The following is a 20514-nucleotide window of genomic DNA, read 5'->3' on the forward strand; positions in this document are numbered from 1 at the left end:
GGACTCCTAACACGCGCCGAGGTAGGGGCTACATACATCCAACCATGGCAACATTGATTTTCTGAGCTAATACCTCCACAGAACAGTCCACAGGCAGATGGAAGCACTACAAAGATATGCAAATGGTGCATTCAATAAATCGACAGATCTTTTTCAGACAGTCCACTGTACTGGTCTGCAGTGTCTAAAAGGAGAGATAAACAGATTATTACCTGTTAATGGACACACATACACAAGTGTGCGCACTCAGACAAACATACAGGCACCTGCCCGTTACCTTGGCAAAACTTTGATCTATTATAGAATTTCATGTTAAGCAGAAGTGCTTCAGAAAAGCACATCAAATAAATGCCAGGACTATCCAGCATTAGCTTTTAGTATGAAAGTGCTATTTTTAAAGTGGCATGCTATATTTTTAATTTTCAAGGTTTTCCTCAAGAAAGCTTTTTGCACAGTATCTTGTGTATAATAACAAAACAAACTGTGGGTATAGTCATATTCAGTGCGCTTATTAGTCAGATATGAAACAAAAGCTGCTGGGTGTATGTCATATATAATAGATGTGGGCTGTCTTGTTAAGCCCAGCAGGCTGCATGTGGCTGTGTCTCTGTGGAGAAAGGCTCTGAAGCTCACTGTACCTGGTAATTAAAGAGAGTTTGTGGCAAAAGCCAAACATCAGGAGAGATGAGCTATGAACAAAAGAGCTGTGACAGTTTCAGGTTATGTGATTTTTGTGTCCCTTTTTGCCAAATGAAAAATCAATACATTTTCCGGGTTATACATATTCAGAGTGTCCGCCGCGCTTCCGCCCTGATGGAGAGAAGGGCGGGGGACGCTGGGTTAGAGTGGGGGAGTCGCCTGTTCGCCTGTCATAACTGTACCATCGCATTTTCCAACCCACTGGTGAATATTTCAGAGTTGATGTGATTGCCCTTTATGACAGCCGCGATGCCCCCCCCCCCCCCCCCCCCACACCCCACCCCACCCCACCCCTTCCTATTTTTTTTTTTTTTTTTTCAACACACACCCCTTCAGCCACCCCCCACGCTCTGTCAACCCACCCCAGTTCTGTTTGGTCCCTTTGAATAGCTGCAAATAGGTGAAGGCATTGTAGTGTGAGCTGGAGGAAGAAAAAAAAAAAAAAAGATGCATTAATAAAAAGGAGGTTGATTTAAGAGGAGGCAGCAGTGGAAGACGATAAGCATAAATGCATGGCAGGGGGTGGCAGTGGCAGAGAGGCAGAGTGACTCTTTGTGCGGGACAATGTCCCTCAGGCTGAGTAGATGGGAGAGCATGGCCCAGTGATGCTTTTGCCCCCTATCCGGGCTTTTAGCCCACCGTCCTCGCAGGGAAAAGTACAGTCTGCATCCTCCATTGTGGGCATAATATGTGTTAGTTAGCGGTCGTCATCTTGGGCATTCAAGGAACTCGGTGCTGTGTGTATGTGTGTGTGTGTGTGTGTGTGTGAGTGTGTGTCTGATGGGGCAGAAGAGTGAGCAGTCCCTGAATGCTCAGTCCCTGTGTAGCCACATTAACCTAGATCCTCCTCTCCTTCATCACTGAAGTAAAACACAAAGAGAAAAGAACTGGAGCAGCACTCACTCTATCCACTTTATTTGTAATGTATCTAAACATGCCATTATCATGAGAAGTATTTCTAATTAGCATGATTTCCCCCGAGATAACACTTTAGGGAGAATATTTAATACTTTACATGGTGCTTGATAACTTCCTAATTTACTAAATATCAAGAGTGCAAAAGCAGTGAAATTATTATGTTTTTTTTTTTTAGATTGATTTTTCTGTTAAAAAATATTGTTTGAAAAACTGAAAATCTGACCTGGATACACTGCGCATCCTCTGACGTGGGGATGAAATGAAGCCGGTCTGATGAGCGGTGTGAGCCGTCACTGCTGTTTGTGATTAACTCTCTGTTTAAAGTTTTTTTAGTTATTAGCTGCCTTACCCTTGTACCCCTCCTCCATCTTCTGCACCTCCTCCTCCTCCCTCACTATATCACCCCTCCTTCCCTCCCTCACTCTTGCCCTCGGCCCCTTGGAGACACAAAGTATTCATTCACATTTAGATCCTGAGGTCACAGCAGGGCCAGCAGGGAGAGGCCAGCAAGTCCCCCCATAGACAGGTCAGGAATCTAACACATAACTCCGACCAGCAGCGCTGAGGTAGCTCACTCTTCTTTCCTTTCAAAATGTGAAATTGTGTGGGTGAGAGGCAGTGGGAGCATGAGTAAGAAAGGGAGAGTATGCTTCTACTTTTGTTTTTTGTTTTTTTGTTGTTTTGTTGCGTGTGGCAGGTGTATTTGTAATTTTCTGACATTTCACCACAATATTCATTGTGTTTTTATATATAAATTAGATATCATTAAATATCAAGGACATGTTAAAGATCTTTATTTAAATGGGCCATTATGGTTGCTGATCATATTGTGGTTAGCTGCTTTTTCATAAACAGAAGCCCCTCTCGTCTCGTCTCTGTGTTGTGGGCATGTTTTGTTCACTTGTGGTTTTATGAGGTTGTGGCTCGTGAGTACATAAGAAGAGGGCTTCAGTGAGCATGTGCATGTAGAGATGTGGGGGGGGGGGGGGGTCACAAAGGGTGGGAGTGTTTTCCTGTGTGATGTGTTTTTAGAAGGGGGGGATCTTGTATATGGGGCACAGAGGTGCTGATATGAGGAGCGGACAATGCATGAAAGCCCTCAGCATGGGTCCTGCGTCTCATTGTCCCATGGTACCCTCCTGTCACTTTCATTTTGCACCCTCTAGTCCGGAGTCAGGCCAACTTTGATATAAGGAAGAGGTGCAAGGGATGATGGGGGAGCAAGAGGGGGATTTTTGAAAAAAAAAAAAAAAAAAAAAAGAAGAAGAAGTAGGGGAGAAAGATAGAGTCTGTGAAGTGTGAAATAAGATTGCTTTTTATCCGACAGTGCAGCGCTAAAGAAAAGGAAGCTGTCCGGCCCTGGATGAAGCAGGGGGGAGCGCACCTCTGATTTACAGTGCCGCTCCTGTGACACCTGGTTAAAATGATAACAACAGCCTCAATAATCATAATGAGAGTAATGAGAGCTTAGGCAGGCAGCTCCACACGGGAGCCCAGAGAGGACCGGAGCTTCAGCTCTCGCTTCCAGTACTTGAGAGCCGGGGAGAGGGAGAAGCTCGGCTCAGCCCCCGCGCTGGTTCTCCATGACTTACGAAAGCCAAAGCGAGACAGATAAGACAGGATTGTTGACTGAGGTACTGTATATGCAACAAAAAGAGCAGGCTGCCACCGCTGTTTCAGGAACACTGGAGCCTTTCTCAGGTAGGACCAGAATTCTGTACTTAAAGAGAGGCAGCTATCATCACAGCAGTATATTCTGCTGAGGCCGAGGATAGAGGAGGAGCCTGACCTAGTGAAAGATATCTAGAGTGACTATTATTACTTGCTGCTGCTCTTCTCTACAGTCTGGGAAGGAATACTGGAAAGTGCAGTGGTTACCATCAATTATTTATCAGGCCGTTTGTGCTTGTCAGTCTGATTAGCATTAGTGTAATCACTGCTCTTCAGGGGAAAGGAAGGCCGCTCTCTCTCATCTGAAGGTAATCTCGCCATTTTCAGTGGCTCATCTTCACTGGACAGCTCTTGCATAGCATCTGCTTTTGTCATCTCCACATATTTCTTCTCTTTTCCCCTTCTCTGTGTGTTTCTGTCTGTTGCTGCTCAGCCCCGTCCCTCCCTACCTCCCCCCCCCTGCACCTCATTAAACGTGTGTGAGCAAGTTGCTCTCTCCTCGCTTGTATAGAGTGACACCTATGGGTCTGATTAAGACTCTGCATCCTCACTGGCAAAACACAAGAGAGGCAGAGCGCTCAGAGCCTGGATGGGGCGTGTGTGTGCATGCGTGCGCGCGTTTGTGTGTGTGGTGTGTGTGTGGAGATGCTGGAAAAGGGAACTCATGAACTGTCCCCACTGAGTGACTGGCAGAGCAAAGCTGATATTTATACGCTGAGAACAAATGAGCGTAATCTCTGTGTCGCAATGAGCTTATTCAGCTCGCATGATTAGATTAATGGAACTGTTTCATATCATTGTATTAGGATTGTTAATGAAGACAATTAATTAGAAGACAACCTTTGGGCTATTGTCCTTTACATCTCTCAGATTTGGGTTAGAAATGGCCTGCTGCCATAGCTTTGAGTGTTTCTCCTAATCTGTTTTCAAGTTAATCTATGGCTGCAGTTTTAGTGTCTCTTCCATTTGCATCCTACTCTTAGGCCACTCATGACCTTTCATTAATTATAGTCAGCCCAGCTTTAATCATTCTGCGATACTGTTGTAGATGAGACAAGAAATAGGCGAAGCCATTCGCCACTTAAAGATGTAACGCTTCTCCTGGAATTAAATGTCTGCGTTTCTGCATAAATTATGGATGTGGGGCTCTGTGTGCACTAAATGTGTCATATAAGTTGATTAAACATCTAAATAAAGAAGTATAGAAAACACAGGGGGGGAGAAAAAAAACATTGTTGAACACGTGCGTGTGGGACGCTGGGGGTGGGTACAGGAAAGCTGAATAGCATTAGAATGTTGGCTGCCTATCACAGTAATGTTCAGGCACAAAGTGTGTGTATTAATGCGTAGGTGGGGAATTAGTCTCACTACAAGTGTCACATAGCTAAGAAATGACACCTTGCCCCGTTTTTAAAGGTTAAAAAATTTACCTGGGGATTATTTTGTAATCTGAGCACCTATGCAGCTGTACAGTATCCTAATTCTTGCTCAGTTGTGGAGATTTATACAGGCAGGAGTTAGATGGGATTTGGAGACTCTGCAGCAGATCTGTTTTTTTTTTTTTTTTTCTGCTTTTTTTTTTCTGGGAATATTTGAGATCCGCCTCACCAGCACTGCATGGAATTTATAGGTTGCCTTGGAAACATAATAGACACGCGGTTGAAAATAAAAGAGTAAAATTCTCCGAGTTGTGTGGAGAATCTACACAACACTTTAAAAAAAAAAAAAAAAAAAAAACTAACAGGAGTAGCAGGTGATCCCTTTTGAATACTGTTATTTAGACATTACAGCATTGGCTCACAGTTTGCTTTCAGCTGTAATGTGTAACAACAAAATCCATACGCCTATCACTCATCAGACAGCTGTTTCATAAAACAACTGCACCAGCAAGCAGGAAATACAGGAGGCTGCTCCTTTCCTGTTCGCAATATAAAGGTGTTTTCCTATGACCTTGTTATTTAACCAAAAACAAAAATAAACCCTTTTTCTCCTTTTTCACGCAGATACATGCAGAATAAGCCATTCCGTTGTAGCAATCAGTATTTCTTTTGGTTTTAAAGCTGTGATGTGCATCCAAGTTAACCCTAAACAAAGAAAATATGAGGTGTGTCTGGAATTAAAATAGACAAATACGCTGTTGATATTTTAAATATCCTTGCCTTTTATTCTAAGCTTGTAAATGACACACGGACAGACGGCAGTGAATTAAATGTCAAACAACAAAACAGTAATTTCATTTACCGTATTTTCACTTCGATGCATAACATATTTGCATATGATTTTTTTTTTTTTTTCAGCCGTTCAGCACACGAAAAACTACAAGAAATAAAAACAATGCGTTTGAATATTTTATGGCTGTCTAAGAATTCTAAGGACCTGTGTGTGAATACAACAATGTAATGTTTGCTCTAAGCTTGTTTGTTAAAATGTCTTCTATTCGAATTTGAGAATCCAGCACCAGCTGTCCCCATTTTATACAACACGTTGAAGCGTGGATCAACACATTAAAAAAAAAAAAAAAAAAAAAGCAGGTGTTGGTGATATTGTAGCATCATCAAAGTGGTTTTGGTTGTGGGTAGTCATGTGGTGAGCTGAGATTGGCTGCGTGATGACTGCAGGGCTGAATACTTGAACAGGATATTTCAGTAGCTGTTGTAGCTTTGTCAATATATCAATAGCTCATAGAGTAGAGACCTAAGCATGAAAGCATTTTCAAAAGAGCATTTAAGTACATTTGCTGAGAATTAGCTGACTTGTGTAATAACTGATAGGGCCTATTGACTGAGGCCTAGTTTACTGTTGTCAAATCAATGCTATTGCATGCAAGTCTCACTACTTTTAAACAAACTTAACAGGCAAAGGGGATGTTCAGGGGGCACTGGAGGGAAATAAAAAAGATTGATGCCCTTTTTATTATCTGTTTTTGCTATCTTTTCCTCTGTGTGTTACTTACAAATGGCGTTATTGGATATCCATTGTTTGGACTTCGATGTTTCTAAATGGCCTGATATATCGAGCTGAGGCTTTTAAGGTGGTTACAGGGGATTTCTGCCTTTGACTTGGCATAAAAATAAAATGAATTGTGGCTCTGAAAGTTTTAAATATTTATGATTTTTCTTTTTTTTTTTTTTGCCATAGTAGGATAGCAGAAGTGAAATGAGGTTTGTATTGTAAGTAACCTAGCAGATTGCAACAGGGGAGTGTGTGTGTGTGTGTGTGTGTGAGAAAGAGAACGGGCTCGTTCAATATAAGCGCTTTCTCTTGAAGGATACTGCTCACACAATTATTTTTCCATCTGCCCACTTCAAGACACATGTGTGGGGTTTTTTTTCCACAATTATATGTCCACTTTAAACGGAGGAAACCAGATTTGTCTCATGGTTTTGAATACTTAGTGACAATAATATAATAACAATGACAACATGAAGGAGAGAATATTTGCATTTCCTGCTATATTATAATTCAGTTCTGATTTTATAATTCACGTCAGAATACACACAGCCATGCCGATCAGGCAGCGCAGGACAGAAAGCAGATTCTGCCCTCTTTGTCTGCTCGCCTTGCAACTGTGTGTCAGCAAATGTAATTGTTGCAAGCTCCTATAGAAAAAAACGCTGCCGTCCCTTTAAGTGCTTCCACCAATTCTGATGGCGTGGTGATTTACATATCCCGTTCTCCCTCCCCCTTCAGGAGAGCTGAGCGAGGATGTGGAGGCTGCTAGTGAGACCACCACAGACCAGGAGGACCAAACCAAAGACAGAGAAAGTGGGGGGGAGAAGGAGCTCACCAAAGGGACAGGTAAGGCCAATATTTCCACATGTATTTAGGGAGCGCTTCTCACAGCGTTGAGGCCGCCACGCAGCTGAATGAAATGAAATAAACCACATTTTATAAAATCATTTATCCCCTTTTTAGACATTAAACACACTTTATCAAAACACCCTAATCTAGTTTTCGAGGACCACTCTTTCATGCTGCAGGTTTCCAGGCCTTCAGTATCATCAGATAAAGGATAAAAATGAGAATCTAACAAATATTTTTGGAAGACATCTGAACCATGTTCTTGTCTTGGATCAATACGTTAGAGGAGCAGGGCCTGCGAGTGTAATTCAAGATCTACTCTCTCATGCAACAGGATTGTCCCCTTCTCAAACTTTCCTGCGCACAGAGGAGGAGGAAAGACAACACTCACCTGTGTTTGATGCTGTCAAATCAGTGTGGCTCTCCTTTATTGACAGGTGTAGGAGCAGGGGGGCGGGGCTTGGTGTCAGTGGGGGCGGAGCTCTAGCTCAAGCTCTCATGCAGTGCAGGATGCATTTTTGTGGCAATGCTTTTTAACTTTAGCAGATGAATTCTGTTCCTTCATTTGAAATATTCAGTTGAGTACATTTGAGGACTACACACATCCATCTGATTTTAGTCCTTTTTATTGATCTGTTGAACAGAAAGCAGGTTGAGTCCTCAACTCTGCACAAGGTTTGGTTTCAGTCAGCAGTCTGACAGGCCTTTTTTTTTTTTTTTTTTGACAGACGGTCTGTCTATATAGCTAACAGAGTTTGCAAAAGTTGAGTTTACTGTAACAAGAGTAATTACTGAAGCAAAGTCAAATTATACATGAGGTTAACTTTTAATTAAAACAATATCAAGTGTGTGTGTTGTGTGTGTGTGTCAAGCTTTGTCTCTGGTTTCTCCTCAGATTTAAGTCACTGTGTTCAGATTAAATATGGTTTCATTTGTGTTTTCAATGCATTTTGTGCTCCTGTGTTAGAAAAACAGTGCTGGCAGTGAAGACGTCTCTTATTCAATAGTGGAGATTTCTGATAATGATGACACTGAACAGTAACGGGCCTGAGTAGATGCTTTTCACTTGTCTAACTCCTTGTGTTACTGCAGGATGTTTTGATTTACACTAGTCAGGTTAAAAGCGGGAAAACAATTCAGACCTTTTGCATACCTAAGTTTTTATAAAGTGCAGCAGAAGAAGAAGAAGAGAGAAAAAAAAAAACTTCATCACAGTGTTTGAAGCCCAGCCTTTGTAAAGCGTCTTTGATATTCGAACTTCTATTTTAAATGAGGCTGAGTTGTTTGTGCTCTTTGAAAGGGCGACACTCTTCTTTGATGGGAGAAATAATGATATGCATGCCTGACTGAATATGGCTAAAAGTATGTTTTAGCACATCAAAATAAAGCACTTTAAAAAGCATTAAAATGAGCTGGCCGATTAATAATTCACTCATACCTGTGGTGCACAGGAAGACGACTCCTCGCATTAGGATTCCTCCTTTTTGAAAGGCATGCAATTTGATACAAGCATATTCAGTTCCTTTCCTCCCCTCTGTCAGTCGCTAATCACCAAATAAGTGTGTTTCTGTGTTTTCACAAAGGAAGTATGTGCTTGCATATGAAAAATTTACAGCTTCCCAGCAGCTTATTAGAAACGCTTAGTTAAAAATAGCATTGCATTAGGGAACCAGGTCTGAGGTTCTGTTTGATGTCAGTGGAAAGGTGGGTGGGTGTGCTGGGGTAGCGGGTTCAAGGCTGTGTTGTCAGCAGAAGGTAGACAGCTGTAGTTTAACCCGAGTGTCTCTTTTTGTACTTCAAACTTTTTGCGTGTGTGTGATTGATGAACATAAAGCCCATTTAAGAGCCAAGTGCAGAAAAGCTGTGTTGCAGGGAGGAAGTGAGGAAGACCTCACAATGCATTCAGTAAACAGGGGAGCACTTGTTTGGGCTGGCGATTGTCTGGAAATGCTGTACAGTAGACACACAGATGACGCGCACGTTAAAATATGCTGGATGAACCTGTTATTTATATGAAAGGTGCTCAGTCTCCCACTGTCTGAGGCTGAGCCGTTTCTAAGGTCCATCATTAGAAGTACTGAAGTATTTCTTCTCATCGTTGTCATGTAGCTGTTGGAACAGAGCACAACATTGTTCCTTTACAAATGACAGTCACTGTCAGACAGACGGCATTAGTGAACAGGAAAAAAAAAGGCTTCCTCCTTTTTAAAGCCCGTGTCAATCTTATTTTCTCTTTCTTGTTCCACAGCTCCTCAGTATTCATTAAAATCATTTAGAGGTACATCAGAAGCCTTTGTAAAATGCATATGTATTCAGCATGTCATCTCCTGAAAGATGCCTTCATTATTCTGTTGTTTTGTTTTTTTTCCAATCGATCCCGGTGATGATACATACATGTGCATGTAAAGGTATTCAGACATATGTAAATATAACGTCCTCTCAGCACTGCACGCATTGTGTGGCGCATTTTTTTTTTCTAGATGATGAAAAATATTATAAATGTACGTTCAGGCACAGAAGAAAATAGTTAAATGTTGGAAAGAAGCTGAAGACTGGCTTGATTAGGAATTCAAAGGGTCATTTTTAATGCTAGTTATGAAATATGTATAAATGAACCGCCATGAGAGTCTTTCCTCTCTCTTCACATTTTTTTTTTTTCACCTAGCTGAGACAGCACAGGCTGAAGGGAAGGAGCGGGATCCTACCTTCATTAAAGCAGGTGGTGAACGGTGTGCAGCAATGCAATGCAGCAAGGAGAAAGGCTGAAAGGAGGGTGGCAAGGATAAATGAAAGAGGAAGGCCAAAAGAGCAAAAAGTTAAAGAAAAAAAAATAGGACTTAGTTATTACATATCCAGATTTTCAGATTAATCTGGGTTTTGAAGGAGTGTCATCCTGTGAATTTGAGCTAGATATATGTTTTATTGTTGTTTTTGCTTTCTTTACATTCAATTTGAGAAAACTGAAGGTAAATATGAAGCAAGGAGGTGAGGAATTATACCCCAGACTGAGTCCAGACTCTGATCACAGCATTTAATTGGATGAAAAGATATCATAGTTTCAAAGATATATATAAAAAAAAAATCTACAAACAGGATTTGAAGTTCCCACTCAGCAAGTTAATATGAAACAGGCAAATGAACTGAGCTTGTCAAATACAAACATGTAAATTTGCATTTATTATGAGATCTTTTTTTCTTCTTCTGCCATTTATAATTTGAGTGTCTGCCTGTGTTGTTGAGCTAAGTGTGTAGGTGTGTTTTGACGTCGTTTTGATGAGCACCAATTAAAGCTGACATGCAGGTTCCACTTCAGCTTTCGATTAGCTGCTGCAAACTGTTTTATTTTGGTTTTTTTTGTTGTTTCTTTTTTTACCCTGCTAGTGAACAAATCATAATGGTATTATCCAACTCCATGACATCTAAAAGCAGAACTTTTTGTTCTGAAACTCTGGCCTTAGTGGATTAAACAGCATGGATTAAATCTATTTTTTACTCTGCTGCTAGATAAGAATGACTTTGTTAAAACATTGACATTTTTTTTTTCCTGCTGTGCATTTCTAAACAGATGCTGAGCAGATTGATTTGACTGGACCAGAACTCTCACATTAGTTTGAGCCTTTCACAGAACAATATGCCAAAACTCTCCTGGCTGTTCCTTTTTTTTTTTTCTTCCCATAGTTTAACATGTGTTTTAAAAAAAAAAAAAAAAAGTCTCAAACTATTTTCAGTTAAGCGTTGACACTAAAGCTGTAAAACTGTCCAAACAAAGTCTGAGCGGCTGGATAACGTCATACTGTGTGTGTAGCTTGTGAGGGCTGGTCGAGTGTGTGCGAGCGTGTGTGTCCAGGTGAAGCGTGTGTACAAGAGGGAGACATACACACTGCAGCTGCTGCATTTAATCTGTTTAATGAGCGTGGTGATTAGCATCCCCTAGATGCAGCAGTGTGGCATTGCAGTCTGCTCATGTTTAATTGTGCCTTTCTTCTCATTCAGATGAGTTGTTCCCCATATAACTGCACACAGTTAGATTTAACATGATCCGTGTCTAAAAGTTCAAGCTGCTTGTCTGTAGTTAGTTACAATCACATTATTACAAGTTTGTGTTATTGCTGTTTTGCACTGGAAGAGGTTCAGTGCAGCGGTGATATGTTATTGGCTTTAAACCCGAAGGGTGAGAAATCAGGAGGAAGAGCACTGAAAATATTTACATATTCATATCACGTCCTTTCACTGTTTGTCATCCTTCACATTATAATTCCTTTTGTCTTTGAAGATAATAGGCCATAAATTGTCCTTGTTTGTGAGACAACTGGCTGAAAGCTTGGTGTTTATGAGTTTTACCACAGAGTGTTTAATAGGCGAGTGCTTGTGCTGTGTCCTGTAAAGGTGAACAACTTGTCATTCTGTTGTTCAGTCACCTATAGATTAATAAAACCCCTGTTAATTACACCAATTTATGCTACCCAAAACACATTATTTTCACTCCTTTTTTTTATTATTTTTATGGGTATTTGGTCTTTCTTAATATTGGAATTTGCTTCACCTGTACCTCCAGAATCGGCTTTCGGTTGAAGGTTTCGCTGTCCCTTTTTATTAATGCAGAATAATTACATTACAAATATAAAATGAAATGAAACACTGCCCTTTATTGCTCTGGGCTCTGACACAGACTGTAGATTAAAAACCTGGATAGAAATGGGAAAAGGAAAAGACAATATCCAGGTATTGTTAGTATAGCACTGAAAGAAAATGACTTGTACCACTAGGGGAGTTGAATCATCTCCATATTAATGGCCAACTTGCTGAGGGAATAGAGGTGAGGATTTTCCACACTGCTTCAAGCGAAGGGGGTGTCACGAGGCCTGAGCAGTGTGAAGGTGAAAGGTTTTAGGGAGTTGGGGATCAGAAGGCACACTTTTCACAAAGGGCACCGTAAAGAATCACGGAGTTTTACTGAATGGCGGACTGAGGATTTTCTGAGCAGAGTGAAAGAGGAGTTATCCAGCCTTGCTGGCATGGACAGAAGGAATGAGGGTGATGTTTTTTTGGGTTTTTTTTTTTAACAACTGATTGAACCTGCTTTTGCCAAGACAAGGCTTTAGTAATAATGCAGGGGAGCTGGTTAACCTGAAAAAACCCTTAATAAAAACTGGGATTGCTGTCCTGGAAGATTTCAGTGGCAGATGACCAGTTGTGGTTAATCCAGTCTGTACTGTGTCAGTCAGTCGGTCTGGCATCTTTTTTTTTTTTTAACCCCTCCACCCCCTGAAAGCACAACAGGACTCTGACTGCTCCAGAGAGCAGGGCAGCGTCCCAACAGCTCGGCTGCTGCCTGAATAATACAGTCCAGCTATGGACAGAGACAAGGTGCCAAAGTCCAATTCACTTACGGGTCTCGACAGCACAAAAGCCACCGGTTTACGGAAAAGGGGCATGAATTAATAATCACTTAATTGACTCTGTTTTTTTTTTTTTCCTTTCCCCTCCACTCTTGCTCTGGCTTTTGTGCCTCCAAACAAAAGCCCACCCTGTGTATCTGTCAGAACATGCTTGGTGTGGATGAGGGGCCCCATGTCCAACGACCAGTCAGAAAGGGGGCCTGGGTAACAGGCTGGTTTCTGGCAGATATTAAGGTCATTAATTTGGGGGGTGGGGGGTTATCTCTGTGGATGCCTCCTATGTGAATGGGAGAAACATTTCTGATTAAATCAACCACTGATGTTTTGATACAGAAAAGGGCTGCTGTTTTAGGTCTGTTTATTCTTTGACCATACATTGTCTTGAGACAAATTTGAGAAGTAACTTTCAAGTTCAAGATGACTGAAAAATATATGATCCTTCTTGATGGGACTCTCTTATATCACAGCAAGAAGCAAAACTGGACTTCACCTCAAATTTTTTGACATCCATACCTGTTTCACCAGGGACCGTTGTCTTTTTTAACAGTACACCGTTCCCGTAATAACCTTGTACCTTGCAGAACACAATGTTTCGGCCATTGGTTCTGACCACCGGTTCATATTATGGATCCTTGTGTCACATCTGTACACTCATCCACGCTTGGACGAAACGGTGTTTGTCGAGTTAGACTGTACGTAATGACAGAGGAGAAACTTTCTGCTCCCATTTCTTCCCAGTGTTTCAGTCAGTTTTTCATCACCTCTGACATAAAACAAAATTGGATCCAGTAGTTCGATGTTAGTCATGGTGCCAGCGATGGTGTCGGGGTGTAGTGTTCTTAAGAGAAAAGCGATTGATCAGATTTATGGAGTCATAATTGGCCATGACGAGAGAGACTGCATCGGCGTGAGCTTCCTCAGCACCCCTCACCACTCTCCCTCTCCTGTTCCACACACACACACACACACACACACACACACACACACACACACACACACACACACACACACACACACACACACACACACACACACACACACACACACACACGCTCACATAAACATAGAGCGCCAGCAGTAGAAAGCAGGTTTGGGCCCTTCTGCAGGAGCTCTCCAGTGCATGAACATAAACAGCCACTTGTTTTACCGTGCTGCCACTAATTGAGCAACTTTGGAAGTGGAATATACTCGTCGCTTATGTTTACTGCTTAATCGGGATGCTGAGAGGATGCTGGATGCTTTATCCACGCAGGCTCTCTAAGCTTGTATGGATGCACTTAATAGTTGGCAGTTAACTGAAAAAAAAAATCAACTCTTTATTTTCCCCACACTTTGTTAGTTGCAGTCAAGGGATATGAATTATTTTTATTTAATTTGTGTTATCCTTTATATTTGTTTCTTTTTCCTGTCTTTGTCCTGTTGTGTAGAGAAAGGTTATCCCTTCATGACCTTGGAGATGGGCAAAGTATTCTCAGAAAGCTTCTTGTGTTGGCAGTGTGTCAGTGAAGGACAGTATGTGAAGGTCCTTTATATAGCATACACTCTGTTAGCAACAATAAACAGAAATATAACACGAAATCCAAGGTAAAATCCCAACTTTACAAAGGAATGGCCAAGCAGCGGGTGAAATGTGAAGGTGATCCCGGACGACCGTCTTTGATTCCCCGTCGAGATGACTTCAGGCGAAGTGCGAGTGGACTGAGGTGTAGTTGAGGAGAAATTGGTGAGGACAGTGCCATGACTGAGAGGTTAATGTCAAGGAATGGGAGGTTCCTTTTGTTTAACATTCCCTTTGTTTATTGGCGGATGTGTTTAATAGGATTGGCTGTGACTGGACCCTAATAAGGCCTCGCCGGCTGATCCCGGTGTCTCTGGGAGATCTTGCAGGCTGCTCTGTCCAAAGCCAGGTCCCCCACTGGGTAATCAGCTCAGCTGCCCTCGTCCTGATTGGAGCTGACATTTTAATGTCTGGAGCAAGAGCGTGGTCAGCCCGCTTAACCTGACCCCCTGCCACATCACCCCTCCCCAGCCAGTGCCCTCTGTTCTCAATTTGCCCTTCCAGGACTGTACAAATTAGGCCAAATTTAACTCTTTATGGGCTTGTTAGGGTTTGGGAAGACACCTCCTTAAGTTTCAGAGTGGATTCTTTCCACTGTTGACGGAGTGTGGGGCTTCAGCAGTCCACCCTTGCTCCTCCTCGAGTTATTCATTTTCCCTTTTAGGTTAAGAGTGGGGCTCTCGTCAAAGACCTTGCTCTACAGAAATGAAATAAAGAGACTCTATATTTTGTTAATATTAGCATTGTTTGCATTTGTTGTCTGATTCGGTGTGTGAGGTAGTGAAACACTTGAAATATTGTTATATAATGACAAAGATGGGAAGCCACCTGACGATGCCTGTAAACCTCTTTCTTCAGACATCCACAGACTTTTTACCAAAGCATAGTTTTACCCTCTGAAAATGCTTGCGTATGACTAATCATCAGTCTGATGCCGTCATTCAGCCCAGTGGCGTGTTTTTATGTCTTGAAAATCTTGGGAGTTAAATGAGAGCTTGTCATGTGCAGCCCAGCCTTGGGAAAGTATCGAGATTTGCTCCGGGGTTTGAGCGAACATTTTATAATCCTGCTGTCCTATTTTCTCTTTCACACAGACCACGATCACACAAAGACTGCTGCATGCTGAGGAACGTTTGTTACACAAATGCAAAATCAAACCATTTTACTTCTATATGCCTATTGAAACACAGGGAAGACAATCTTTCAAACTGAACACACACACACACTCCTTGTAAGGCACAACTATGACTGCTCGTCAGAAGAAAGAAAAAAAAAACACCAGATTATATTTTGCTTTTCCCAGTGTGGAGCTTTACTTTGGAGATGTAGAAAAACTGTTCAAAAGCCTTTTAGTGACGGTTTTAGCTTTGTTGTTATAATAATTGAAATACTGTTCGTCAGTGGACAATTGACCAGTGAAACTGAAAATAAACTGAAATCATGTTTAAAGCATTTAAAATAATATTTACCTGAATTATATAATGACTTTTTGTGATCACGGTTTCTGCTTTTCTGTTTTGTCCTCACAATCCAAGACTAAAAGTTGTGTCCGTTCCTCTAACACATGTAAAAAGTGTGTTTTGCCTTTTTCTTTTTTTAATGTTGAATGCACGACATGGTTAACAACAATTTATCGGCCCGATTCCCGTTAAAGGCACTTACATCACATTTAAGAAAGACATTCCAAAGCCCTTTATCCACAGTGTTATTGATTGACCTGCTCCCAGGCTGCCTCGTCCTCACCTCATCTTGACATGTCTGCTCTCCTCTCTTTATCCCCCTCCCTCCCTGTGTGAATGTGTGCACGTTCAGCCTTGTCCAGCCACCTGGAGCAGCACCAGTCAGAGTCCCCCGTTCCCTCCAAGAGGCCCTCCTCGCGCTCCGACACGTCGGAGAGCCCGCTTTCCTCCAAGCGTCCCAGGACAGCGGAGAAGGGCGCTGCGGAGCAGGTGAGAGTTGAAAATCATATATTTTTGATAACATCGATGCCCTCGGATATTCATGAAATTCACTTTTTCAGACTCTTTGAATTAGGGGTTTCTTGCTAAAGGTTATCACATCTTTAATGGCCTAGAACTCATTATAAGTCCAAAACTTACTTAATTGAAAAAAGTAGAGAAAAAAAAACACAGTAATTTGGTAAGTTAGTTATCTCACTGAAGCTTATGATATTATGCAGGGTTTTTTTTTTTTTTTTTTCATTAAAAAAATATTTTTGCCTTCCTGCTGCAGATGCCTTGCTAATTGTGTATAAGGTTGATAATCAATATAGTATTTGACAGGTGGGCTTTGATGTGGGTGCCAGGGCTCAGCCTTGCTCAGTATTACACACTTGTCTCTGATCAGAGGGCTCTGCCTGCTCGAGGGAAGGGGGCCCCGCTCTCTCCGCTCATCTGCAGCCTCTTTCCAAACAGGCCCACCATGCCGAGCACACACCCATGCAACCAAATTAACCCGTTTCTCTCTACTTTCCTCTTTCTCTGTTCCTCTCTCCACCGACAAAATAGATGTACCAGTGCCCCTACTGCAAGTTCACCAACACAGACCTGAATCGGCTCAGAATGCACGTGATGACGCAACACTCTGTCCAGCCAATGCTGCGATGTCCGCTGTGCCAGGATATGCTCAACAACAAGATCCACCTGCAGTTCCACCTCACGCACCTCCACAGCGTGGCGCCGGACTGTGTCGACAAGCTCATTGCCACCGTAAGTCCAGAGCAGTGCGCATTTTGAATGAATCATTCATTAGAATCAATGTTTCCTTTGATTGGAAACATTTTTGAAAAGAGTTCTTCTTAATAAAAAAAATCTTCCCCAATCCTTCTTGCTGTTATGCCCCCCTAAATCTCTTTGGCACCTTCTACTGGACTACTGCTCTGGTTCACCTATTCATTTTAATAATTATTTCTGAATCCCTTATTAGTCCTTTCTTACTGAATTGACCCATTAGTAGGCAGCCACACAGTGCAGCACTTTGGGGAAGGTGTTAGAGGTCAAGGGTCTCGCCCAGTGATCCACGATGCATGTTTTAGTTATGGTTGTTTTGTTTCTTTCTTTTTACCTTTTGCACATGTTCAAGTATATTTGACTTATCTGCTTATCCTGAAGTCAACAAGTTTGGAGTGGTAGTTGCAGACATGCATACAGTTGCATGTGATAGCTGACACAGCTGTCAAGGCCATGTACTATCACCTCTGCACATAGAATAGAATAGGGTAGAATTGAATTGAAATAATAAGTTAATCCCACAGGAAAAGTGTTGAATTCTTGAATCAGATCCTTCAGCTCTCCACTGCGCTGTAATGTAGTGTTATTTCAGTCATTTATAACCTTTTATTGCCAGGAAAACTACAGGCACATTACTGAATTATATAGGGCCAGCATATTGTTACTTCCTCATGTGGTCGGTCAGATTGCATGAAGTGTGTCAGGTCAAGGACCGGTGTGGATTCAGCAATGCCACGAAGATGAGCAACTCCATGTTAATGAATCCCTCACCCTGGAGTGGCTGCCTAGCTATGAGAGCAGTTGTCATCTCTGCCTTTTCCGGTCTAATTTCCCAACATGCAGTCTTTTATAAAACACAAAAGAAGGCTGTTATTTGTGAAATAGCTGCAGGCAATCCCATCAGCATGTGTTGGAAATGATTAGACCTTTCAAGATGCCTTTCCTCCCCTTTTTTTTTTTTTAATTGTCTTAATGCACCCATCATCAGAGAGCCTTTTCATCTCTCTTCTAATCACAGTCATTTGGGGAGGGAAACTCATAATCTGATTTTGTATTTCTTAATGATTTTAAGATGAGCAGCTCTCTCAGTTCCCAGTTCATTTATCACTTCACTGACATTATTGCTCCATCTATGATCACCTGTGTGCGAGTCAAAACAAAGACTATCAACGTGAAAGCTCATATGAATTCAGCCAGATTCATCAGAATTTAATTAACATTCACACCACTTCATGAAATCCCACTAAAAGCAAACAAAAAGTACCACTGAGCCACGCTCTTCTTCTTATGTAAGGAATTCAAATGCAAAATGAAGAAACCGAAACCGTGCAGCTATGCTCCTACATTAAATAGCATGTAAAATCTGTTTCGTGTGTAGCTTCAGTCATGTGATTTTTGACTTGCATTAGATTGATATTCGTCGCAGAGCTGTCCTACACCATTTTCCACCCAGAGAGAAAACTTCCTTTGCTTCTTTTAATACTCATCAAGGGGAAATAAAATTTTATTTTCCCTGTTTTCTTGTAAATCAGTGAGCAAATCTTTGTTCTGCCCTATCCTGTGAAGCTAAATAGCTTGCTGGACAATCACCGAATAAAACATTGCTCTGTCGGCTGCCTAACCATCTTCGTCCCCCATCTAGAAAGTAAATGGCAAGCACATTAGTATGGTAGACAGCAATATTTATTTCTTTTATAGAGGTTGTAATGTACTGAACCACTACAAGAGGAGATAGAACAGAGGTAATATAACACGCATTAAAGCTAGCACCTTTTTATAACTGGTGAATGCAGATGGAAAGGTACTTTATCCTTTTCACGTGTCTACAGAGAGGAGCCTAATTAATTCTGAAATAGGTGACTTTTATTTCTTGTCAAGTATGCATAATGATGTGTTCACTCTCTTACCCTTCATTCCCTCATTCACCAAATGTCTTTGCACTCCCCTTTCCTTTGATTTTCTTTCCTTTCCAGCCTCGTGCTCTCCGGCTCTGTCACATATAAAGTGTATCTGTAGCGGACTAATAAAGTTTATAGATACAACGTACACGCACTCCTCCAGTCCTCCCTCTCTCATTCCGTGTCTTAGTTTCTGTCAGCGAGAGATGGGGGTAATGAAAATAATTGTGCTTCATTAATTCTAAGTCTGGCTGGATGATGGCCATTTTGAACCATGTTTGCCAATTACGCAGTCCAAATTAAGAATGACCTTGGGATACGCTGCTCTTTCCTGTAATCATCCAGTGAAGCGGCTGTCTTAAAACTGTCTACTTTGTAATGTAAATCACTGCTTTTGTTTCCTGCCCTGCTCATTTCAAGCTATGTTTACTTTTCTTTCTGAACAGAAGAAAAACAGACATTTAGGTGTGAGTTGTTTCCCCCTAGATTTATCATATAGTGTTGTATTCAAAGTGTTGATAGTTCCATTATCCTTGAAGCCTCTGGAAACCTGTTGACTATTCGACATGCAGCAGTAGTTTCAGCAGAAGTGTCACTCTCTCATTAGATGAGTAACAAGACGGCATATGTTATTTTTTTATGGTGGATTTAATAACACTTTATGATGTGCTAACTTACGTTTTAAAACACATCCCATAATTATAGTCAGCCACAGCTGTTCATATTCTTTGAAATTATTTCTGAAAATAAGTCTAGAGAACTGAATTTGAAAATTCTTACCCTTTGTGTTTATCTTATCCTAAGTCTTATGGTGGCATTGTCAACAGAATAATAATTTCATTGAGCAGAGAAACATATTCACTTCTCCACGTATCAATTAAACTTAAAACAAGGGAGGGGGTGATGCCAATTAAAATGCATCATGCAGACTGTAGCTGATTGCTGTGTGTGGTATTAATTGAAGGAAGGTGAAAAAGACAACGCCTCGTAATCACACACCTTCATCCAATGATAATTGTTGAGTTGGGAATTGTTAATGGGTGACTGAGAGTGATGAATTTCAATGTTTTGAAGGTGGAAAATAAAGTGGACTTTCACAAGGAGAAAGTTGGGGTTATGCAACAGATATACAAGGAGCGGTTGTCACAAACAGGAATTTATTATATTTTTCCCAATAGAAATAAAAACAGCTCAAGTTTTCCAGGTTGTCTACAAGTAACGGTTTTACAATCCAAACTTCATTAACTCAAATATGACTTTTCAAGGGTAGGTAGAAATGAGGGTACTGTGAGAGGTTAGGATGTGAGTTTCACTCGCTGACAAATTTCTTTGTGCTTTGTTTTTCCAGGTGACAGCGACTGAGGCACTACCAGCAAGCATGTTTATACCTGTACCAAGTCCCGACAGAGAGTCCCAGAGCACTCCTCATGCTACACCCAACTCAAACGCTGAGGATACAAAGAAGCAACCTGGTTAGTATTTTTGAATACCTTAAGTCTTGGTTTATGTTTTATAATGTGATTTTTACTTTTTTTTTTTTTTTTTTTTTTTTTTAATAAATGTAGTTGTTACATGCCCAATACTATTTTTTTTTATCATGTTGAGGTTTTTTTTTTATTGCACATTAAAATGCATAAGATGAGTCTACAGAGTTTCCAAAATATGTTCAAGCACAGTTTTAGAAAAATATTTCATCGACTGAGACTGGAATGAAAAAAGATTATGCACTTTTTTTCTTTCTTAGTCTGCCATTTTATACAAAATTATTTTGGTTTTCATAGGTCTTGTAATGAGAATTTGATTGCGTATTTCCACTTCGTTTCAGACTATGATCACTTTGA

General features: G+C 41.2%; 1 protein-coding gene across 6 annotated transcripts in view; it reads left to right on the forward strand.

The window, feature by feature from the left end:
- Positions 1–20514, forward strand: part of zfhx3b (zinc finger homeobox 3b) — a 202473-nt gene that overhangs the window by 169464 nt on the left and 12495 nt on the right. For all 6 annotated transcript variants that reach the window (XM_030102752.1, XM_030102988.1, XM_030103153.1 and 3 more), the window contains 4 exons: positions 6979–7086; positions 15859–15995; positions 16554–16754; positions 20022–20145. In XM_030102752.1, the coding sequence (XP_029958612.1) occupies positions 6979–7086; positions 15859–15995; positions 16554–16754; positions 20022–20145 (570 nt within the window). The remainder of the gene's footprint in view (positions 1–6978; positions 7087–15858; positions 15996–16553; positions 16755–20021; positions 20146–20514) is intronic.

The sequence above is a fragment of the Salarias fasciatus genome, chromosome 1, assembly GCF_902148845.1.
Source record: "Salarias fasciatus chromosome 1, fSalaFa1.1, whole genome shotgun sequence".
NCBI lineage: Eukaryota > Metazoa > Chordata > Actinopteri > Blenniiformes > Blenniidae > Salarias > Salarias fasciatus.